At 36.2% G+C, this 25,671-nt stretch overlaps 1 protein-coding gene across 4 annotated transcripts in view; it reads right to left on the reverse strand.

Moving 5' to 3' along the window:
* The window catches only part of ELL2 (elongation factor for RNA polymerase II 2), a 71,797-nt gene that overhangs the window by 30,138 nt on the left and 15,988 nt on the right, over positions 1-25,671 (reverse strand). For all 4 annotated transcript variants that reach the window (XM_019656278.1, XM_019656277.1, XM_019656276.1 and 1 more), the window contains one exon: positions 23,844-23,891. In XM_019656278.1, the coding sequence (XP_019511823.1) occupies positions 23,844-23,891 (48 nt within the window). The remainder of the gene's footprint in view (positions 1-23,843; positions 23,892-25,671) is intronic.

A 25,671-nucleotide genomic window follows, 5' to 3' on the forward strand; every position in this document is an offset into this window, starting at 1 on the left:
TTATAATTCTCATTCTTCTCCCACAAATCTGTCCTTTTCACGACTGGAAGATCAATAAGACTCAGAGCTAACTGGCTGCTGTGTGAGTGTGTATACACACACTCATACACGCATGAATGTGCTAGAAGGCATAATCGTGTACGACCTCTGCTTGGCCCTGTAGGACACCCTGCAACTCTGACTTGCTCATTTTAAAAAGCTCCTAACCTTTGACCTACAGAAATGAATTTGGAGCCACCAATTCCAACCCATACCCCACCCCTAAAAAAGTAAAGCCAGGTAATAAGGGAAATAATTTGCAGTGTCTAGCACATAGTAGACATGCAATAAATGTTTGCTGAAAGAATGAACAAGGAGAAGAAATAAGAAGTCAAAGACTCTCCTTTGAAAAGGAGATTCAAAAGACTCATGTAGAGCTTGAAAGGCCAAATTTCAACCAAAGATGTTGAATATTAGACAATAGCCCATAGAGCCTCTATCATCCATGAATTTGACTATCATTGGCTCCCTATTTTAAATTACTTCCAAGTCCTAGAGTAACAAGCTTCTACATTTGTTATCTACTCTATAAATTATATTTTTGGGGCCCTAAAGTTCTTTCTAAAATGCTGGAACTTTGTGAAGAAGTCTTAATTTATTCTGTCTGTAAGCATACATCAGGACAGCACCCCGCCCCACACACACACCCAAAGAATCACTTAGTCTAAAATGTCAGTGGGCCCAGGTTGAGAAACTATGAATTTCAAACTATGAAGTAGGTCAGTCCCTTAGAAGAGAAGTCAGAGAATCCTGACTTCACTGACTTCTGAAAATTAATAAAGTGGAGAGAAAAATGGTATCTTTAAAGAAATAAAAGTACCCATATTATTTCAAACGAAAAGGAGTAATTTTAACTCCTTTAACAAAGCCAACAAATAAACAAATGGATTAAGAGCAGTTATAAAAAAGTACTTCTTTTGGAATGCCTACTTTAGATATCCATTTTTAAAAAGGAGGTCTTGAAGAGTACTAATTACTTTGAATGAACTCAAAATGAGAAAGAATCACTTCACGATAAAGAAAGTGAATCTTTGTAGTGACAGTCTGAGAATTGTTCCCCTAGTAAGTTCCAAAAACTTCAATGGCAATAACAACGAGAAAAGACTAGATAGTTTTCAACTTAAAAAAAAAACAAAACAAAACAGAGTAACACTTATCTGAAGAGTGCTTGTAATCCCTGCCATTCCTCCTTATTCTTACATATACCACACATGTTAAGGTCAGTGACAAACAAGCTTTGTCCTCAGTTCTGTGCAAGAAAGGTAGTATGATGGAGAATGGCCGCAGGGCTTCTCAGCACTCTTCTACCCAGTCCCACTCTGTGGGTGGGAGTGTGAGCAATGTGGGGATGGTGGCAGAGGCAGGCATCGGGGCACGCCGTATTCATTTGGGAAACCAAATGCATATCATGCATATCATGGGGTTTTTTCCAGCTATGGAGCTGTGCTGGGGGGTGGAGGTTACGGAATGATGAGGGAATATGGTATTCTGAGTTGCTACATCACTTTTCCTCAGTTGTTTTCAGAACAACAGCAATGTGGATGGTATAGACTGACCTAATCTCGGGCTTTTCCTGTAAAAGGTCTGAGAGCAAGATTTCGCCAAACAATCTTTAAAGTCTTTAAAATTTCAAAAGCTTAAATGACATGGTCTATAGATATAGCGTATCTAATTTCCTGAAGATGGTACAAATTAGATACAAATTTTAATTGTATCCATATCTAAATATACTCTTAAGAATGAAATAGATGTACAAAGGAGCACTTACGTTTATAGCTGGTAAGTCTGCGTAACAGTTTGGCCCCATGGGCAATAAAGCAGGGGACTTAGTGGAAATAGCAGGCTGTGTATGACAATTAGGGCAGGTGGGGTGGGGTTTGGGGTGGGGGCTTCAGAACTAAGCCAAGGGGACCTCAGAGTGGAACAGAGCCTGTGGGGCTGCTGAAGGCCACAGCTAAGGTGGGATCTGAGACCTTGTCTAATCAAGGGTGATAAGTGAGCCATTTCAGAGATAGACTTCAGAGGAACTTGTGAATATTTATCATTCATCTCTTATATAGGAGCCTATTCTATAGATTGTCTAGATAATGAAATAGGAGTCAGTCTTTTCTTTTAGAATGGTTACAAAGCATTTTCTTGTAAACTGGCCTTTGAATTTACGGAATATGAAGAAGGGGAGATGAAATGAAATGACTGTTATTGGCAGGCTCTGGGGACTGGGCTAACCACCATGGGAAAAGAAATTCTGAGGTCTGATTTAGAAGCAAACTTGGAAGAGCATCCCTTTGTGTGATAGGAACTTCTCAATATTATTGTATTTTAAGCATTTCCCATAGGTCAGTGGGAATGTCTTTATATTTAGGAATCCATCATCTACTTGAAATTTTTAGCTAAATGCCTTAGGAGTGAACTATCATTTAAAAAGTATCAAAAACTATGATTCCAAACCACTTCTTATTCAAGATGAGGAATATAAAAATATACCACTATGTTCTGGGCAACTGGAAAAGTAGATTTTAATTTTCATTCCAAAAATGAGAGACTGAAAAATCAAAGATTTAGGACCACAATCCACAACCCTCCTCCCAAACTCCAGTCTGTCTTTGATAAAAAGCTATGAAGAAAAAGTTTCAGGAAACTTTCAGACATTTATAATTAACATAAACACTGTATACCAAGCTGTCTAAGTCAAAGCTTCTAATTATTCTGAGATACAGGCTCAGGCATGTGGCAATGGAGTACTGTCTGAAAGGTCATTTCAACATCAAGTCACGGACCTCCTATTTATATAAGGAAGTAGGGCAGAAATGCAGTGTGCACACTGCTGCCAGTTTCTTACATGGGTGTGCTGACATGGCTGAAAAGCCACTGGGACCTTCACTGCCGAGGTTTCTTACCTTAAGTCAAATACTTTCTGCTCAGTATTGGATTGAGGTACAAACTAGATTAAAAATAGAACCATCCAAGTTTTTTTTTTCTCCATTTATTTAAAATAAATGCTTTGTTCTTCTGTAGGTATTACAAATTATTTAAACTTACAGAAGCTTTTCTTTGACAGTAATTCTATGAATTTTAATACCCAATCTTTTCGGCTAAGGTCACCTTCAACACTTGATAAGATGCTCACAACCCAACAGTACCAGTTTGATAGGATAACTCTTGGTCCTCAATGCAGACCCATAGTGCTGACAGGTCTTTTGAGATCATCTAGTTGAAGTTCTTCATTTTATAGAATAGGAGCATAGAGAGGCTCAGTGACTTTTTCAAGGTTATGGCTGTATTTAAAATTGCAACCCTAGTACTCCTGATTCCCCTGACCCTGCTCCATGTTTGTCTAACACTTAGTACCTGTACTCCTTACGGATTATGTTTATTGTGTTTATCCCCGCTGACTAGAATATAGTCCTTGGAAGGATGGAGGCCTCTGTCTGGTTTGTTCCATGTATATATCACTAGCATCTTGAATAGCGTGTGGCACCAAAGTTATTCCATACATGTTTGTTGAATGAATGAAAAAATGTTGGTTACAGCCTGAGCCAGGACTAGAACTAAAGTGCCTGCTTTCTTTCTGCCAATATTTCCAGAGTACACTGAAAGTTTCCTTATATGAAAAAAAGGAGTTCTATCCTCAAATTTGGGAAATGCCAGGTTAAACAAAACGACTTTCTTTGCTATAGGTCCTTTCATACTGAATAGTAGTTTCCCAACTTGTATGACTTCAGAATCCACTTCCTCCATTCCTCTGATATCTCAGGAGACCAGTCTGTTTCTTAATATTATTTGACTAATATATGTATTATTTTACTATATGTAAACTATTTTCTTAGCTGAGACATAAAGGTTGCTACAAACACTTAAACATGAGCATTCTCTGTTATCCTTAAATCCTTTCCAGGCTCTTAATGATTCTGTGACTTCCTAACAATCTAGAAAACTCAGTTTAGCTCGAGAAATGTATTTGCATGTACTGTTCAGGTTCCAGGGTTTAGGGGCAGAATACATAATCTAGAATCAGAACAGAAAACAGAAACCTCAACCTGAAAGTCGCAAGTCCTATTTTTCAAACTAGAGCTGCAGTTATGACTTTAGGCCTAGCATTATGGGTTTAAGAAAGGAAAGAAAAAAGCCTCTCAGATCAGCCCAGATGTGGAAACCAATGTCGGGTAGGTGTGGGGGAGTAGTGAGGGCAGGGAGTCTTTCACTGTCAATAGAAAACGCTAAGTAGTATTAGAGAAATTGATAAGAGCTAAACATTCCTACTGACATGGAATGGCAGGGGGTGGAGAGGATCCCACACATGCTGGAAACATCTGAAATTTCCACATGATACTTTACTGCAGAGATTAGTGCAAAATGCTAAATATACCTAGCACAAAAAATACTGGCAGTTATCCAAAAAATTCAGGCTGTGTAGCAATTGATACGTATAATTCAGGACAAAATAAGTCCATATACTTCCTTGCATTTTTCCTCTTTAGCAAGATGTATATTAAGGAAAAAAAAGTAAAGGAGAATAGCTTTCCTTATTATTCTTCACATAATTTCTTTAGATCCAGTATTAGAATTTCTTTAAAAGTTCTCGATGTAATGGTAGAGTAGGCCAATACTGAGCTTTCTTAGTTCTGTTACTTCCATGGGCTATGATGGTCTTATTAGAAAAATCATTTCTGAAAATTGCATTCTCGTTCCTAATGTATTCTTTCGAAGTTATGGCCATACTGGGGAAACCACTGATGCCAACATTTCAAAACTAATTTTAATTGGTTACAAATATGCAATAACATCTATGGAAGTAAACTGCTAATTTTTAAAAGTCAAATATACCCAAGGTGCTATATAACTGAAACTATAAAAAAAAAAAGCCTTGTTTTGGATCTCTTAGTATAAAATCAAAATCAGTATTCTAAATATTGGTGTGTCCAGTAAGATGACGTTGATTGATGCATTTGTTCACTTAATTCATTTATAACATAAATATTAACTGAGTGACTACTGTGTCAGGTGCACTGTTCCAGTTTCTGTGGCACATTAATAAATAACACTGACAAAGATTCCTGCCATTGTGGCACATATGTGTAGAAATCCAGGAGTGGGATGACGGTGGCTTGAACCAGGAGATGGGGACCCGGTGGAGAGATTTGGGATATATTTTGCAGGTAGAGAGAGGCAGCAGGATTCCTATTGAATATGAGTAATGAAAGAGGGAATTCAAGGATGTCACCAATGCGTTTTCCCCTAAAAGACGGTGTGTGTGTGTGTGTGTGTGTGTGTGTGTGTGTGTGTAATCTTGAATATGATGATGAGTACCTTAATGTAACTGAATCCATACTAGCTAAGTGCACTGAAGTACAAATGACCAATGCTGGTTTCACCAGCTAAAAAGGGGCTTCAAAGTGAGTTTTGTTATGACTCATTCTGCAGCTTCATGGCTAAAAATTATTTAGAAAAGACCAGGTGGCTGGGTATAGCTGATTGGTAACTGAGTATTTCCAGGAAAAAAGGGGAGATGACAGTTATTGGCAGGGGAAAGATGCAAATAGCAGATAATAGAGATACTGTATCAGAGAAAAGATATTACAAACTATGGAGCATGAAAGTAATAGAAAATCTGTATTTAAAAATGACTGCAAAACTGATATAAATGCCAAAGTAGCTTTTAGAAGAAAAATGAGAGCCACGAGAGAATCTGAGAAGTTTATTCAAACTTCATGGCTAAACTACGTCCTTTCTCTGACAGCTAAAATTAAAACCTCCCATAGAGTTGTATAACTCTTTTAATAAAACTGCTTTTCATTTTCATTTTATTAACCAGTCCCTTCTAAAATGTAAGTATATGCCATAGAATCAATATTTATAAAGAAAAGAATTCACATCTATCCCTAAATCTGCCCACCATCCCACACTGTCTACCACCCAGTCAATAGATCACCATTCATTTAGTTATTGATGTTACTGGCATCCTGGGAAGTTGACCTTGGCTATTCTCTCACACCACTGAACACCCCTCAACATCCAGATAATCACAAGCCCTACTGCTTTTATTTCCTACATTATCTCTCAAATGCATGTCCTCATCTCCCTCATTTGCTTTGGCTCAATAACACCTGTTGCTTGGACACCTTGTCTTTTGGCCTCCACTTTTGCCTGTTCTCAACCCGATCCTCTAATCATTCAGCTGCCAAAACTAGTCTCATAAAATGCTAGTCTGACCATGTCAGTCCCGAGAGTTACTTATTTCCACATGGCTCCCTCCTACATATCTACCATACAGTCTAAGCTCCCCAATAGGACAGGATGGTTCCTTGGCAATAGACCTGGGCCTCACTCTGCACTTGTATTTGATGTTTCCACTTTCTGTCTTGGCTGGTGCTCATTTGGCCTTTATTTAAGACATCTCAGGAGCCCTTCCCTCAGGGAGCCTCTCCTTCCCCAGAGGTGGGTTTATAAAGCCCTCCTCAGGGCTCCCACAGCCTCTTGGGCCCACTTCTACTGCTGCCTGCACTCACTGCATACCAAGTACCTGGTTACATGTCTTCCTCCCCACCAGGCTTTGAGTTCTTCGGGGGCAAGGGCCATGGTCTTATTTTCACACATATCTGGAACACAGTAAATATTTACTGTATGTATCTGAAGAAATTTGGGACTAGATTCAGTTCACTCAGAAGTTGTTTTATGCTAAGGATGCTGAAAAATTAGAGATGTATCTGAAATAAATCACTTAAGAGTCCATGGAAAACCAGGTCTCCCCAGAGGAGGCCAAAATAAATAACAAAATGAAAGGAGAAAAAATAATCCCACACAGCTGCTTGCCGTGTGGTACAAACATCAGGATGAGATCGTTTCTGACCTCTCTTGTGCTATGTTTAGCCCCAAAACTTAGGCCAAGTGGCTTCTTGGGTTTCTAGAACTTTAATTCATAAGTTTTTCTTTTTAAAAAGCATCTTCATCTTTATTAAACATCACAGAATGCTCTGGCCTCACCAAATTCCACTTGAAAATATGATCCAGCATCTTTAAAACCACTTTGTATTTTAAAGGATTTAGGGAGACCACACTAAATAATTCTAAATTTAGTAATTCTCCTGGTCAAGCAGGAAGCAGAATTTTGTTTTAAAAATGATTTGTTTCTCAGAAACAAAGCCCAAACCTGAATTCTACAAGGAAAAAAAATCTTCAATATGTATGTCAATTTCCAAATTCATTGCTAATCTTGTCTTTTTCTTACTCTCTTGGAGTCTCGAAAAAAGCTTTCTGTATTATGCCAGGAGGAACTGCTGGCGAAACAAGGGTGGGAATAGAATTCATGCATGGCAGTCAGCAACAGTTGTTTAAGTCTAGGAGAGAGACTGGTATTTGACAAATGTGAATCCTCAAAATTAAGTTGCTAAAAGTGAACCAGGCCCTAGATTTTGCAAAACACATGGTTTCACCCAAACCCAATCAATGTTACCATAAAAATTTGTAAATTCAATAACATAAATATTTAAGTCTGAAGACTATTTCCATATAGATTTAGAAGTATATTCAACTCTTCTTGTTTTTCAACATCAATAATATGAAACCTTTTTTTAAGCTACATAATAACATTTTCAAAATAAATCTTATGGGGAAACCCAGAATATATTACAAATAGAGTCAGAGATGCCTTGGTTGAGGAAAGGGATGACGAGTGACTGACTGGGACTGAGGAGGCAGTCCACTGTGGTAATATCACAGAATCCCCAGACTCTGGGGACCAAAGATAGAAAACCAGGGCTCTATGCTAAGGAAAGAGAAACAGCCACAAGATGGACAGTATCTGGGGAATATAATTTGATTAATTAAATTTTGGTCACATCTTAAATGACAAATACAAAAGATCGTGTACAAAATATGAGCTCATGTGCCTTTTAAAAAATGCTAATTAATGCCAGATACTTGAAAGATATCAAAGATAGGAAATGGTGTCCTGCTGCCTTGTTCTCTTTCCTTTTTAAAATGCTTTCTTTATTATTGGATCCCTTTGTACTTCCAGTTCAAAGTTGGGTCTCCCTCAATGGTTTGAGAAGGAAAAAGTGAGAGTTCTTGTCCACAGGTGAAAAGGGAACAGCGCAAACAGAACACATCTAGTGTGCTAGAGCATAGGCTCTGCAGCAAACTGCCTGCCCGCTTTCCAACTCTGGCTCCAGAATCGATTATCTGTGTTACTTTGGGCAAGTAACTTGACCTCTTTAATCCTCAGTGTCCTCGTCAGTATGATGTGGATAATGATACTACCTCATATGGTTGTTGTGAAGTTTTAAAAAGATAGCCCATTTAAGGTACTTGGCACATTGTCTGGCATGTAGTATGTGTCCAAAAATGTTTGCTCCGATGATGTGAAGACAATGCTAGGGAGCTCCCACTCTGATTTCGGCCTCTTTGATTCAAACACATACATGCCTTCCTTCCTCAACATAAGGATGAGTCTGATGTTAAAGTAATTTTCAAATGATGAAGGACTGGCAGTAAGTGCCCTGTGGGTAATCAAAAGTTGACAATACTTATTTTGAATCCTTGAATACTTATTTTTGAAAGCTTTACAAAAGTAAGGGGTTAGAAACCTTCAAGGTCAAAACTTAAGTGCTAGCATAAATAGAAGCCAAAAAAGCTATCTGGGAAAATCAACAACCAAAAGACTAACAATAATATTTCTAATTGTTCCAAACTCAAAGTACAGAGAGATAAGATACAAGAATAAATCAGTCACAACAGGTGCCCGTGGAAAGCTGAAAAATTACAGATGCCTGCTGCTACTCTAGAAGGGTAGCAAACACGGCTTCCCAAGTGCCCTATCCATAAAAAACTATGCTGCCGTCAGAGCCCCAGAGAGCCCCAGATACTAGCTACAACACAACAAAGAAATAAAGAAATAGAATTAAGGGTTCTCATGGGAACCACAACTTTGTGACTTTAAAGCATTCAATCTTCATAAATACAAACAATATTTTAAAGTTTGTGGGGTTTTTCTTCTGTGTCAAACCCTACAATATTTTAATTTTTATAGATCTCTTTCCTGAAAATACATTTCTGAGGTAAGATTCATTTCATAAAATTTATTTCTATTCAGTTTTCACTTGCTAATTCCCTTTAAGACTATAAAGGAAATAAAACTATTTCTGATTTTACATGTATAAGGTTGTTGATGTACACAGTGTACCAAGAACTAAATTAGAAACTGCAGTTCTGATTCCTAAAAGACTTGGCTGACCTGACGCAAATAAAAGGGCCTATCAAGTCTCTCAGATCAATTAATTAATGACTGTAAGAAATATAAAACTAAAAAGATTCATTTTTAAGCATAGTATGCTTGGGCTGTTAGCAAAGCCATCAAACTTACTAGTATGTCTTCAAATAGAGAAAAAGATTTGTTGGCAAAGAAGGGCAATGATTTACATTTTAAGCAACTAAGGTAACTACTGCATTTGGATAATTCACATCACAAAACATTTGCTTGATTTCTTTTAGATAGTTATTGCATTCTGTTACCAGGCAGAACCACACACACCAGGGTTCCTCCAGAATAATGAAACTGTAGAGGTAGCAAAATATTTTATCCTCTTGCCAATACCACTTTATTGCCCCATAAAAAAAGGTATCTATATCACTAGGCTTCATGAGAAGTTTGTAATGTTCTTGTATCTAAAGATGAGAAGGAAGACAGGTATCTAAAGATGAGAGTGGAAACTTACAAGCACTAAATTATTAGGATCATCAACAATGACAAAGAGAAATGGCAAAATAGCAAAATATGTGAAAAGTTAGAAAAATAATTATTTTTAAAAACATTGAGAAATAGAGTAATCATTTCAAAGAAAGTCCATGAATTACTAAAATAAAAACTTCTCCCCATTATAGTGGAATTAACAAGTAAAGAAATGAAAAATTCAGATCCACTCCTAGCAATATCCGATGGAGACAGCAAGATATTTGTCAGTACTTCATATTGTAGTATCTTATCCATGCCAGATATTATCAAACAAATCACACTGTCAGTTTTTAAACATTATCAAATGATTAATTTTGAAATTAAAAGAAAACAGGTATTCAGTATTGGCCAGGGGAAATGCCTCATGAAAGACACTTGAAAACAGCTATGGAAATAGCAGCAGTAGCTTTCTGAGGGTGGGGCTGAAGGTAAGGGTGGCAGTCAGGTGGGCAACTGGGACAGTTATCAATAACTTTAAAAGCATTCATACTTTCCGACCTCATTATTCCACATCTAGGAATCTAGCCTGAAGAAATAATTAGAAATGGGAATAAAGATTTACACACAAGGATATTCTTCATACCATTAGTGTTATATAGAAATTATATAAGTAATAGGAGATGGCTAAACAAATGCTAGAGTATCCATAAAATGTATTGTTAGGTAGCTATTTAAAAGGAACTTTTCTATTTAATCGCATAGGAAAATTCTCATGATATATGTTAAATGAAAAGGGCAGGATATTTAAAAAGCAGTAAATACACTATGAATGCAACTTTTTAAAAGGTATGTGTGAATATGAAAAATAGACTAGAAGAAATCCAACACGAACTGTTTTTTGCTGTTAGGGACATTTATTATTCATCTTTATTCTTGTATGTGCTTTTCACAACTCTCAAACGTGCTCTGATTTGTTTTTCTATCAGAAAAACAATAAAGTCTGCTTTAAAAAATAATTAGAATTTATCACTGACATTTGCCCTTCATGACTTAATCACCTTAAATATTTTTGAAAAAAATTATACATATATATATATTTACAGAATCAGAAGTTGTGAAATGCTATAAAACTATCTAAAATTAATCCTAATTCATAATTATCTTATTTGTCAAATTCTCTGAGGAAGGAACAGAACACTATCTTCCTTACAAAACAAAACAAAACAAAACAAAATAAATACCAAACATCCCTAGTACAAAGTTTTTCTTTAAAGCCAAACAGAAAACTCTCAAACAGCTATGGGAATATAAGTCAGTATCATCTTACTGTTTAGTGGAAATAGAACACCCTCAAGTACCCTTCCTTCCTTCCTAACCTGTGAAGATGGACTTTAATGAATTGCCAACACAATTAGATTAAGAGAAAACTAAAAGGCATTCAGTCCTTAGAAAGAATTTCTTAGTGATTAGTAGAGTAGTAATACATTCATCCATACAGGCTATGCCTTGTATTCTCACTCTAAAATAAGATATCCCAAATATAACTGAGTGATTATTAAACACGAAGCCTTTTAAGTATCATAAAAGACTGCCCTTTTCCTATGGCTGCTTTAGTACCAACACGGGCCAATCAGTTCTCTATGGCATTTTGAGTTTTATTACCTGAAGCTCCCTAAGAACCTTATCTTTTTAAATTCAGCTACTACTTTTCATTCCCATAATCTGTCCTTTCTAGACCCGACCCATCCCCAGGACACTTCACAATACCACTGCTCCCAAATGTCAACTGTTAGAAAGGAAAGTGGCCTCCCCTCCCACGCCATTGATAACACCAGCAACTCTGCCTGTACGTTCCTTCTGCTTGGGAGAAAGATCGCAGATGGGGAGAAAACTTTCTTTCTCCACTGATAGGTGACAAAGCAACTTTATAAAGTAGTTGACTAGCAAGATATTTAGCTGGTGTCTAGCTATAGATAACTTCTAAGACCTGCTTTCTCTATTTTCCTTGTCACCCTATTTTTTAAACCTTGCATATGCAGCCTTTCTCCTGGATTCTTTACATACTTAAATTTGGCATCTCAAAAAATTTCTTTTATGTAATTAGAACAATTAGGAAATATAGATTAACAAATATATAGATGTATTTATAGTGTATCACTAAATCATCATTTACGACATTTTGGTATATAGCATTTCATATTTTCTTTGTGGATTTATATTTGTGTTATTTATTTTTAAATCAGTATAATGGCTTTCAATATACAGGTTTTTACCTTGCTTAAATTTATTTCCTAGGTATTTTTATTCTTTTTGATACAACTGAAATCGGACTGTTTCCTTAATTTCTTTTTCTGATAGTTCATTATTAGTGTGCAGAAACACAAATGATTTTTGTGTATTAATTTTGTATCCTGCAACTTTACTGAATTCATTTATTAGTTCTAACAGTTTTTGATGGATGGAGTCTTTAGCGTTTTCTATATATAATATCAGTTCATCTGCAAGTAGTGACAGTTTCACTTCTTCCTTTCCAATTTGAATGCCTTTTATTTCTTTTTCTTGTATGATTGCTCTGGCTAGGACTTCCAAAAGTATGCTGAATAAAAGTGGCAAGAGTGCGCATCCTTGTCTTGTTCCTGATCTTAATGGAAAGGCTTTCAGCTTTTCACTGTTGAGTATGATGTTAGCTGTGGGTTTGTCATATAAATGGCCTTAATTATGTTGAAGAGTATTCGGTCTATACCTTGTTCAGTTTTTATCATAAATGGATGTTGAATTTTGTCTAATGCTTTTTCTGCATCTATTGAGATGATCATATGATATTTATCCTTCATTTTGTTAATGCAGTATATCACTATTTTGCAGATGTTAAAAACCATCTTGTATCCCTGGAATAAATCCCACTTCATCATGATGTATGCTCCGTTCACTGTATTGCTGAATTTGGTTTGCTAATATTTTGTTGAAGATTTTTGCATCTATGTTCATCAGGGATATTGGCTTATCTTTTCTTGTGGCACACTTGTCTGGTTTTAGTATCAGGGTAATTCTGGCCTCATAAAATGAGTTTAGAAGAGTTCAAGCCTCTTGTATTTTTTGGAAGAGCTTGAGGCAGAATGGCATTAATTCTTCTTTGAATGCTTGGTAGAATTCACCAATGAAGTCATCGGGCTATAAACTTGTTTACTGGGAGGTTTTTGATTTGTTGGGAGGTTTTTTAATTACTGATTCAATGTTGGTAGGTGGTATGTTTCTAGGAATTTATAGATTTCTTCTAGCTCATCCAATTTGTTAGTATACAATTGTTCACAGTAGTCACTTATGATCCTTTGTATTTCTGTGATATCAGTTGGAACATGTCTTTGATTTCTGGTTTTATTTGAGTCTTCTCTCTTTTTTTTTCCCTTGGTGAATCTAGCTAATGGTTTGTCAATTTTGTTTATCCTTTCAAAAAACCAGCTCTGTTGGGGCCGGCGAGTGGCTCAGTAGGTTAAGAGCTCGCTCAAGAGTGCGAACTCTGAACAACAGCGGTTCGAGTCCTGGAGCTGAGCTGCAACAGGTGGCAGGATGGCTCAGCTTAAAAAAAAAAACAAAAAAAAAACACCCAGCTCTTGGTTTCATTCATTTTTCTTTTCTACAGTCTTTTTAGTTTCTATTTCATTTATTTGTTCTCTAAGCTTTGTTATTTCCTTCCTTCTACGAATTTTGGGCTTCATTTGTTCATTTTTTAGTTCCTTCATGTATAAAGTTAGGTTGTTTACTAAAGACATATTTTGTTTCTTGAGGTAGGCATTTATCACTATTAGCTGCCCTCTTAGACCTGCCTTTGCTGCATCCCATAAATTTTGGCATGTTATATTTACATAATCATTTGTACCTGCTAAGGGGCTAATATCCAAAATATATACAGGACTCATACAATTCTTAGCAATAAAACCAAATAATCCAATTTAAAAATGGCCACAGGATCTGAAAAGGCATTTTTCTAAAGACATACAGATGGCCAACTGGTACATGAAAGCATTTTCTACACCATTAATCATCAGGAAAATGAAAATCAAAACCACAATGAGATATTACCTCGCACCTGTTAAAATGGCTATCATCAAAAGGACAAGAAATAACAAGTTTTGGCAAGAATGTGGAGAAAAGGGAAACTTTGTGCACTGTTGGTGAGAATGTAAATTGGTGCAGCCACTATGGAAAACAGAATGGAGATTCCTCACAAAATTAAAAATAGAACTACCATATAATCTATCAATTCCACTTCTGGGTATTATTCAAAGGAAATGAAAGCACTAATTTGAAAACAATCTGCACCCCTATATTCACTGCAGCATTTCTTTTTTAACAATAGCCAAGGTATGGAAACCTAAATGTCCCTCTGTAGATGAATAGGTAAAGGACCATTAATAGATCTTGAGGGCATTATGCTAAGTGAAATAAATCAGAGAAAGAGAAGTATTACATGATCTCTCTTTTATGTGGTATCTATATATGTACATCATTCTCATCAGTGTACAACCATTTTGCTATTTCTCCCATTTTAAAAGAAACTTCTCTTCATTCTGCCTTCCCACTATTGGGCCAGCGATTTTTAAACAGACCGCCTTACTGAAGAAATCTTATAAGTTCTTATAGTTTTTAACCTGGTATACTTGGACTGTCTGCAGATACTGGCACATTTGCCCCCACTTATCTATTATCCATAGCTTTGATTTCATTTCCTTTTCATGACATTACTGACCATTCTCAGAACAATGTTAAACTATGGAGATGATAAGTGAGCAGGTGTATTTTGCTGCTAACATGTATAAGGATATTTCTATTGTCTTATCACTAAGTATGGTAACTGGCTATTAGTTTGGCAAAGATATTTTTCGTCATGTTAAGGAAGAATTCTTCCTACTCCCCACTTACCTAAATTTTAAATACTGATTTTTTATCAAATGCCTTTGTGGCATCTATTGAAACATGTTCTGGTTTTTCTCATTTAAACCCATGAAGATGACAGATTATATTTAAAGTTAATCATAATGAGAACAAACTCTAATTTATGTAATATTTTTTTCTACAAAATACGGTGTGATAGTTATGAAGCTTGACGACTTAATGAACACCTGTAAACTCACTGTCCAACTTAAGAAACAGAACATCAGCAATAATATATCTACCCATCTGCTTCTCTCCTACCCCTTCTGCCTGCCTGTCTCTATCAGAGGGAACAACTATTCTAATTTTTGTGACTATCATTGTTTTGGTTATTTTTAATGCTTTTTTCACATGTGTGTATACACACACTATATTGTTTGATTCTGCCTGTTATTATACTATATAAAAATGAGTGTCATATCACATGCAGTCGTCTACCTACTTAAAGTTTTCACTGCCATGTTGTACAGCGGTCTAAATCGCTGCCTTTTGCTGTTGTGTCCTTTCCCACTGAGTCAGCACGCCACAGTTTATCTCTATTAGCCTGCCATTGTTCTCAACTAGTGTGAACAAAATTTGGCAAAAGGAGCTTCAAATTCCCTAAATGTCAGTAACTTAAAGTACCAACACTCAAAGGTGTTCACAAGTAAATAAGTATTCTTGACAGTTGAAAAAAGCAATCTTTAAATATAGCTTCATACCAGAATTACACCTGTAAAGACACATTTTTTTCTTTTCACTGCTGGACTTCCAAGTATAATTAAATCCTATAAAATGTTCTTTGGAGCTCCTTCTTGAAAATCCTTTTGTTCCAAATCCCTAAATGCCAATGCCTCCTAGACAGCTCCATCCTGATAGAATGAGGTACAGCATATTATCTGGACACCTCATGTACAGCAAGTCCTAAACCAAACACACCCCATTTCTCCTGCCTTAATCTGTTCTGTCATCTATTTCAGATCTTGAATAATGGCCTCAGCATCCAACCAAATGCTCACTATCAATGTGGAGCCATCCTTGACTCCTCCCTTTCCTTCCTTCCCATGAATAAGGAATAACTGAGGCCAGGTAGCTACTGGATAAGCACGGTAAAATGCAAGCATGACTACATGACTCCCTGGCTAAACATTTTTAAATACATAGATGATAATCTCCTGAAGTGTTTTTCAAATCACAGATTCTGACCCTTGGAAGGTCATGGCATTAATTTAGTGGATTGTGACCAGGATTCCTTTAAAATGAAATAGAATAGAAAATATTAAGAGTACCCTGATGGGGATAAATTTTGTGCTGTGAAACTCATTTGAAGAAACAAAATAAAATGTTTTTTCTTATTATGAATTGTTTCTAAATGTGTTTGAAAGCATCTACTGTATCTACTCCCTATTGGGGAGGTCAGAGGTCCCTTTAAGAAAATGATGGTAGTTAAGAACCTTCTCCTGAGAAAAGAATGTCCATATACCTAAACATATGATATTTTTATCTTTTTTTTTTTTTTATCGTAGTGAACCCAGATTTCTGGACCTCATCATAGACCCCCAGGGAGATTTTATAGATAAGAAGCACTGATCTCCAAGGTGAAATTCAAATTCCTTAAAAGGTGGGAACATTTGCCACACCTGTTTAACCACTTTGCTGATGCTGAATTATAGGCCTGAAAAGCATTTTTCTCCTTTGATCTGCCAACTCCTGGTAATCCTTGAAACCTCAGCTCAAACATTACTTCTTCTCTGAGACCTTCCTGACCATCCTTCCCTTTGCTAGTTGGGGAGGTGCTCAACAAATATTTATGTGAATGTGAGAATGAATAAAATGCTCACTGAACATTTATTATAGGCAGGTGGATCCGTGTAGTAAAGAGAACAGGCTCTGGAATCTGATGCCTAGATTTGAGTGCAGGCTCTTTCCTTCACTCACTAATTGCGTGAACTGCAATAAGTAATTTTACTTCACAGCCATAGTCTGCACATCAGCAAAAAAGGAGTATCTGCTTTATAGCATTCCTGTGAGGATTAAATGAGAAGAATAAATGTAAAGTGCTTATATAGGGATCTTAGCATAAAGTATTTAATAAATTTTAGCTGTAATTATTGAAAAATAATTAGAATCTATATACAAAATAATAGAATAGGTTAATTGTGCATTTATGCTAAATATAGTACAAATTATAAGGCCAGAGTTTTGAAAATTCCTAGCCTGATAAAGGCGCACTCATTAGCTTCGAAGCAAGACTGTGGGTGGGCTTTTTAAGTCTTTAAGTCAGTAAAACTCTTTTCTTCTAACTTTGTTTCCAAAACAGGTTACACTTTTGCAAGTTAAGGTTTTTAGCCTAAAAACAAATTTGAGGACATTTTAATTCCATACTCTTGTTTCTTCACCAAGTTTAAATCACAATTCAAGAATGGTTATAAAAATATACCTTCCCTGTAAATTCTCCAGGTTATCTAACATATTGGGCTAACAAGCAAGCTAGTCAAGAGTGGGGTCAGGAAATAAAACTTTTGAAAAGATTCTATTTTGGTGAGGTCTTACTGCAGAACATAGGAACTCTCTAAGTACTTCCCCTGCATTGCTGTATGTAGTTTATTGAATCTAAGATGCCAGTAATCACAAGACTATTCACGATTCTATGTACCACTGCCTAATATAAAATGCTGACAAGCTATGACATAATACTAAGATGTCACGGATGAGATGCATTCCAATTTCAAAGACGTACAATGTTAAAACGGAAACACACCTTGAAATCAATGACATATAGCATTTTTGTGTGGGTGTATTAAATACTGTTTGAAACAAGATCTAGGCTTGGACATATTCTGTTAAATTGTTTTTCCTGCTTTAAATTTTTACTTTTCTTTTGAAGAAAGCTCTTATAAAGCTCATCTTGTGTGCCTAGGATAGGGCCTTACATATAGCAAGAGGTCAAAGGATATTTAAATAATGTTCATGGTTCAAATTTAGGGTTGGTTTAGCTATAAGAAGCACAGGTGTTACGGAATGATAAAGTATTATTTTCCAAGCTTAAATAAGTGAGTGATATGAAAGTGACAATGTGTGTAACATAAACGACTCAATTTCACAAGTTTGTTTTGGGTGGGAAACAAAAAAGCAAAACCATCAGTGGTGGATTTTATTGACAAATAGATGATGTCAGTTAGGAACAACAGCTGGTATTTCAAGGTCCTATTTACCTCTGTCTATACATTGTCTACTGCAGTGCCTGGTACACAGTGAGTATTCATAAGTGCTTACTGAATGAAGACGGTACGTTTAGCTCATTGCTAAGAATGCAATTGATGGTATTTGTGGCAGCTTCAGATTTCAATCATAGTTCCGATCCCACTTTCCAAAGTGACCAGTTTGGTGAAGGACAGAGCAGGACGATTTTGCCTTCAACTCCTGTTCCTGATCATGTTTCGGGAGGCCTGTCCTCATGCTGGAGCCTGTGTGAGGCTGTGGTCAGCGCGTACTTTGAGCCAGTTTTCTCAGGCACCACAAACACAGAAAGTCACTCTGCCATCCTCCACCATTCTGCACTCTTCCAGGGCAAGGGGTGGGCTGGGTCCCCTTTGTGTCAACTGGTGCCTACAATGGTACCTGGCCAGTGTGAAGACACGGATGGTGACTTTAGCTCACTGCCCTCCTTATTTGGAAACCACCCCTCCGCAGCTAGTTCTTAACCAAAAAGAAAAAGAGGGCAGACGTGAGGGCAACATAAAATATAGAAGTTGGTCGATTTAAATAGCTTCAAACTATGATTCAATTACTATTTGAGAAAATATGAGTTTCAAGAATGTCAGCCTATTCCTCTGGCCAAATATGAGATTTTATATATATATATATATATATATATATATATATATATATATATATAAATAATTACATGTTATATATTATACATAAAATTATAATATATAATATAATCTTTGCTACATGTCAAAGTTAAATATTTTTTTCAAATTAGGTCATTTACTTTTGTATTAATCCCTTGTAAATTAATATGTGGTTAGAGTCATGATTCAATGCAAATATTAAAATGGTATCTATCCATGTCAACCACTGTAATAGTAAAACATGAAAACAGAACTACCATTACAAAAGGATATAATTTAACATCTTTCTAGTATTAATTACACTCAGAGCTGAGTGTATAAAGGTAGCTGTTAGTCAGGAACCTTTGAGCAGACTGGCTAAACACAACTGTTGGCAATACCAGCGGGCTAGCCAACCCAGAAACAGCAGGGAAAGCAGGCGGAGTGCAGGCATATCATCTGAGAAGGAATGGCAGTGTTGGGGATTTATTTTTATCTCTGCTGCTGTTTCAAGCCGATAGTTATCTTTGCTTCCCAGGTATCAAGCAGGTTAGAGAAGGGTAGTCTGCAGGAAGCATTTGCAGGTGGGCTGAAAGTGCCTACTAATTTCAAATACCATATAATTTAGTTTTTCAGGTCCAATCTTCTCCCCAGCCCTCCAAAAGAAAATAAATAATTTTTAAAAATTTCTGAATGCTGTGCGAAATTTGGAAGTTAAAAAAAAGAGAGAGAGAGAGAAGGAAAATCCAACCTCTGGTTCTTTAGATCTAATGACTCCACTGCATGAGTTTTATAGCACTGTTCAGGCCTTTAAAGTTAGCATTTAAATGCTGATTAAGTCTTCAAGTCACTGTGCCTTTTAGGAAGACATACATTTAAAACTTGTTTGGCTGGCTAGTCCTTGTTTATTCTTGGAAAAGTGTGTGACTCGGTATTTTACAGGAGACACTCTGTAGAACTTAAAGAAAATATTTTCTATTTTCAGTCCTTTTCATAAAAATAATTTCTAAATGATATATGCAAAACCAACTTCTATTTTCTCAAGCCTCTGGGATTGCTGAGTCTGAAGCAAGCAATTAAATTACAAAGAATTTTGGAATGACAGTCTTGTAACAAGTACTGAGTTAATACTGGTGTCTGGAATCCCATTTACTGTGAGAAAGTTAACACTGCTTCTCAGTGTCCTGGGTTAATCAGTCCCTGACTTCGAGTCCCTGGGGCTGCAGGCAAGTCCACTCTGCAAAGCCACCACACACCAGAGATGTGGCCCTTATTTGCTGGAGGAAACCTTGCCATTTCAGATTTTATCTGAATTATAAACATACCACAGATCTACCTTTTTGTGTATGTGTGCGTACACGGTTTTAACAGGCCTTCTGGAGTTTTACATACCTATCACCAGGATATAATATTTTACATCTCAAGAAACCTCTGTTTAAAGCGCTCATTCATTCCAATCAGAAATACGCATAGAAGCCTTGATCCTGACAGTCCTGTTTCCACAGAAGTTCCCAGTGGAGCATTCTCGATTAAGTCCTACATTATTAATTCTTTTCTGAGTATTAGTCTGATTGTGTTTGGCAGGCTCCCAGTGCCCTGAAGGCGGATCCCATGTCTTACCCATTCCTGTATCTTTGTACACTAAGCACTTAGCGAAGTATCTGGCGCTAGTAAGGGCTGAAAGAAATGTGCAATAAATAAGAAACTTGCGGAATAAACCTATTAGCACATCTATTGATTAGATACCTGTTTATAGTTTACTGTGAAAAAGTTATTTTAGTAGATAACTGCATCAGCAACAACTGCCATGACTTGAAAATACTGAGCTAACCTGCTTTGAGCACCTCTCCTTTTAACGCTGTGCAGTAATAGTGCGGAGGACTTTCCCCTGGCGGTGGTGTGGAGACCTAGAGTGTAGTTTACAGCTGAGTCCAATCACTATGGCTTTAGACAAGAAACTTTCAAAACATAAAAATACAGGGTTTAGTTTTTAAAACTTCATTGGAACACACTTTTTGATAAAATTTTCACCTGCCACATATTCATTATCCAGTTAAAATATAAGAGAAAGAACTAGTATTTTGATGTGTATAAAGCTTCCCTGACAATGAAGATGTGGCTTTTGGAAACCAGGCGCATTAGACCAGTACATCTCTCTGTTGTAACTTGAACACTTCAGTACTGTAGCCCACGTGACTCTTACCAGCTACCTTTTCTGTTCAATTAGAATGGCCTATAGAAATGGAAAATCTAGAAAACCTTCAGTCAGGAGTAGCTTAGGGATAGATTACAACTGTGAGGATAACTGGTTGACCCATACTCTTCAAAACCAGCAAGGCATTTTTGGCTGATTTATGCAGCTCCTGATATTCATGAGTTTAGAAATCACAATCAACTGCTCCTATTGATATTCCCTCCTCTTTCTGAATCCTTTTATAAAATGCCACCATTACCATTCAATTTCCGGAGCACCCTCTTCCACTAAGGCAAAGGGATAAAATGAATTGTTAAGGATACAATTTACATTTTTTATGCTATAAAAGCTGCTGCCCAACTGCGATGATAAAAATCCAGGTAATTAATGATTCTCAGATTTTTTTTTTTTTACTCTTTAACAGCATACTGCTATACTTTGTTTAATGTTCCAGCCTGCATTTATTTAGAAGAAAATTTCAACCTATGAGAACATGTTCAGGCACAAAAGTAAATATGCTTAAAAGCTAACCTGCCAAGGCCCAAATTCTGACCTTCTAAAGACATTACTGAGGGGGAAAAATCCTGTAATTAGTAACAAGGAACAGCATAACCATGCAGTGCTTAGCATCAGGGAAATGGGATATAATTTTAACACTAAATGTTTACTTTTAAAATGATATTTAAACAATACTTCGGTTATACTTCAAATATGTCTACATATGACATTAGCATGATAATTATATATTTCCAATCACATTTGATGTAAAACTGTAAATCTGTTAAGATTTGCCAAATCCTTTCTAGGAAAACTTTCAAAGTTTTTGAAACACTGTATTAAAAGACAACTAAAATTCTCAGTAAGAAAAAGTGTCTTTTGTGGAAAATCTAAATTGAAACCTTCCATTTTAAAGTCCTAAACATTTTCCACATAGGAAAACTTTGTAAGCATACTCCTTCAGGGTTTCTAAAGCAATCAGCACCGGCAATGTTAAATGATCACTGCTCTCGAGAAAAACAGAGAAGCATTGTACAGAAGACCCTCACATTTGGGTCTCTGCATATTCCCTGTGGGCTGTGCCAACCCACTCTCTCCCTTGTAATGACTCTTTGTTTTTACTAAGTCCCAAAGGGCTGGTGAGAGAGAGCTCGGCAAAGGGGGGAGGGGTGGATGGAATGCAGCTGCAGGCTCTGAAACAATGCTGAGTCCATATATTTTGTTCCCAGTTAGAATAATAAAAAAGGGACTGCGGTGGGGGTGGGGGTCAAGGAGACAGAACCCAGAGTAAGCAAGGTGGGGCCAAGTATTCCATAGCCCTCAGTTGCAGCTTCCTTCCCACCAGCCCCTCCACCTTCTTGTCTACTATCCAACAACAATGCATTTGCGTTAAAAAGCTTATCTGTTAAAATTGAAACACCCATTAAGATTTAAAGAAGCTATCAGTCATTTATATTTAAGTTACTTTTAACAGTGAACTATACTCGGGCAAGGATGGAGTAGGAAGAGAATGGAGCTTGCAAAGATAAACTGGGGAAGCTTGGACACCTGAGACAGGAAAGCTTGGGGGAAGTAGGTAGGAGAATTCAGAAAAGGATGTCCACAGTCTCAAATATAAATTGCCTGCTTTACAATGGTGCCCGTGGCCTGGGGGACATTGGCATGCCAGAGAAAACCATATTCCTTTTAAGACTGCTAAAAGCGGCATGTGTCTGAACCAAGCGTTTGAAAGCCTGCACAGGTTGGTTCCTCATTATTCAGTCTAACCTGGTGCCTCCTAAGAACCCCTCAGAAAATGTCCTTCACTTGCATTGGCCTGGTCTCCACGTATCAACTGGGAGAAAGAGAGAATTTAAGGGGAAGAAGCAGAGTCCCAACAAGGTGCCAGCTGCTGGTGAGGGAAAAGCAGCTCAAACCTTACTCTCCTCTCCTAGGTCTTACCCTCTCCTCCCAGACAACCCTTTACTGACTCCATGGAGCCCTCCAGGGCTCAGGGACTTAGGCCTGCCGCCTCTGGAACATCCCTTCAGATATTATTGCCATTAACATTTCCCAGAAAACTCAAGAAGCCTTGAGTGAACAACTGAAACTAATACCTTGCACAGAGTCAGCATGAGCTAAAAAGGCTACCCAAATAGCTGTAAAAAAAATTTTAGGAGAATGCTTATTTCAATTAGGATCCCACTCATGAACACTCAGTAACTGGGGAAGAAAAAAAAGGACTTCGTAAAGATATCATGTAGAAAAGCTCTGACATCCACACACAAACATCTCCTTCAAGTGAGTACTACACAGATTTAAAAGTACTCCTAGTTGGTATTGAAGGATAATAATTAATCACTTTTTTGGAATGTTTTCAAGTTACAAAGTTTAGAAGGGCTGTATTTATTTACATTGAATTTTTGCATTTTGTGACATGATGCAAAGTCACAAGTATGTAGCTCTATAGTAAGGACAAGTATAATCTTCACCCTCAGTTTATCTTTATAGTTTTAAAATCCATTTACAGATATTCCAACTCTTCATACTATAACCAGCACATAGAGACAAATTCAGAAATGAATATTAATTTCAGTGAAGGAGTGAGTCTATTTATTAATATTAATAGTAATAATTAAATAATACTGACATTACTGTAAAGCTTGTCATCTTTCATAAACACAAAATTCACAGGTGCATTTTATTCGGAATTATCATTTATTATGTTTTTAAATGCAGCAATAAAATAGACATAACATTTTATTTATTCTGTGTACTGGAAACTCAATTTTCTGTTTATACATTTCATTGCCTAGTATGTACAATCTAAGAAATTAAGTCAACAGCTTGCAAAAGTTTAATAGAAACAACAATCACATAATTATAACTTTCCTGAAATTAAGAATTCCTTGTGACTTAATTGTGGTAAACAAAACATATTCTCATAGTACTTTGATCTATGTTATACTTCAATAAAAAGATTAAAAAACGTAATTTCCCATGATTTGGAAAAAAGGACTCTGAAGTATATCTGAATTATTTTTTAAATAAATCAAGAAGAGAATTCAAGTGTCTTAAAAGTGTCAGAAATTTATGTTTAGTCACCAAGTTCACAAAATGAGTGACAGTATATTAAGAGGCACAAATGAAAACAAATTTAAGAATTAAATATGTGTGTAAGAAAAATAGATTTTCTTGCTAAATCAATAAGAGTACTCACCCCTTGGAGACCTTGGAACTGAATTGAAGGTCGAAAAGGAATTACATTCTATTAAAAGAAACATAAGAAACAAACAGGTCAAACTTGGTTACTGTGAGACAGAATTAAATGTTTAAACTTAAATCTGTGCATTTGGTCATTGCTATATTCTGTATCTTTTCATTATATACTTAGGTTTACATGTCATTATATTAAGATGCCTTGATGAATAGTATCGCACTATTGACATTTCTCTGAATCACTCAATCAGAAGTATCTTTTGGCAGTATAGCTAATCAAGTTTTTGAAAATGACCGACATGGATATGGCAAAAAATGATTAGTATACTAATTTGACTTTACATTGAAAAAACATACTCTTGTTTAGTTTTTCATGTTTTTTAAAAGGGGTGGGGACAGGTAAGAGATAATTGCAAGAACTTGCAAAACTCTTAACAGGATGCTCGAAATGTAAAATTAAATAAATATTTAAAACTTAAAGAAATATAAAATTAAAGTATTTGAGAATGAACTGTGGTTTCCATTTTCTCACATTTTACCAAAGATTAATTTTTAGTTGAGGGTCAAAATTTTTTTCACAAGATTCTCACCAGGAGGATATTATTTCTAGAACAGTGTTTTGTTTTATTATGCGCTCGCATAGCTTTAATAATATTTTATCATAGATTTATATATTTAGAAGAAAACCTGTAATTGTAAATATCTACCGTAGTCTCAGGCATGGCTTCCTCCATCCAAATCGCTATCAGAAATTCATGGAGAAATCAGATTTGGGTAACAATTAATAATAACACATCAGCCTGTAAAATATCTTTCACATCCTTATATCCAAATCCAATGTGGAAAAACAAACAGTGGTTTCTGGTCTCATCTCTACCTCCAATAAAAACACAGAGGTAGGCACCCCTGTGCCTCTCCGTCCCTTCAGCTCCATCCATCCCTTCAGTCACTGCACATGACCTACTATCCTACTTCCAGTTACTTCCCAAAACTCTGCAGATTTAAAGCTTTATTAATCAGGATTACAATTAGCTGAAGAGAAATAAGGAAAGGAAGAGAACGTCTCTAAAAGAGATCATCTGAATATAAAATCATGTGGTAGCTCAAACCATTCTGTTATTTATTTATATAAATGGATCAACATCCTTTTGGAGAAAACACAATAGACACAATTATCATTGTTCTACTACCCTAAAATGATCATTTTAACTTCAGACTTATCAGCAAACTCAAAGTACTCCTAACAAACTCATTCTTGATGTGGGAGAAGTGGGTTTTTAAAAAAGGGAAGACAGTATAATATTAAGAAAACTCTGCAAACCAGGAAAATTGTAAGTTTGAATATAATTCAATAGATAACGTTTTGTTTTATTTTTTCCTGAAGCTTCAGTAAGGTTTTGTTATCCAGCATGAGAAGCAGAAACGCACAATCATACATTAGTTTTAAGAAAGGACGCATTATATTAGCATCTAAGTGAGGGTGCTTGGGAACATTCCCATATTTCTCACATAAGATAGGATTTGAGGAATCTAATTAATTATAAAAAGCAATGTAATTATGTGAACAAACACAAATTAAAAAGACAAATTGAACCTGACATTGTATTTAAAATGCATGGAGACATGAAATACATACTGATAATGCGTATCTCAAAAAAAAGGGGAGGACAGAAAGGTAATCCTTGAAATTTTAAAATAATTTTTAGTAGGGATTCATTCTAATTCATGGCATTTTATGAAAATATAAAATATAGATTACTGCTAACTTGCATTTCCTGAGAGCGTGAAAACCCCACCCATTGCTAAACCTTGCTGAGGTAATGGCAGTA

The sequence above is a fragment of the Hipposideros armiger genome, unplaced genomic scaffold, assembly GCF_001890085.2.
Source record: "Hipposideros armiger isolate ML-2016 unplaced genomic scaffold, ASM189008v1 scaffold_257, whole genome shotgun sequence".
Taxonomy (NCBI): domain Eukaryota; kingdom Metazoa; phylum Chordata; class Mammalia; order Chiroptera; family Hipposideridae; genus Hipposideros; species Hipposideros armiger.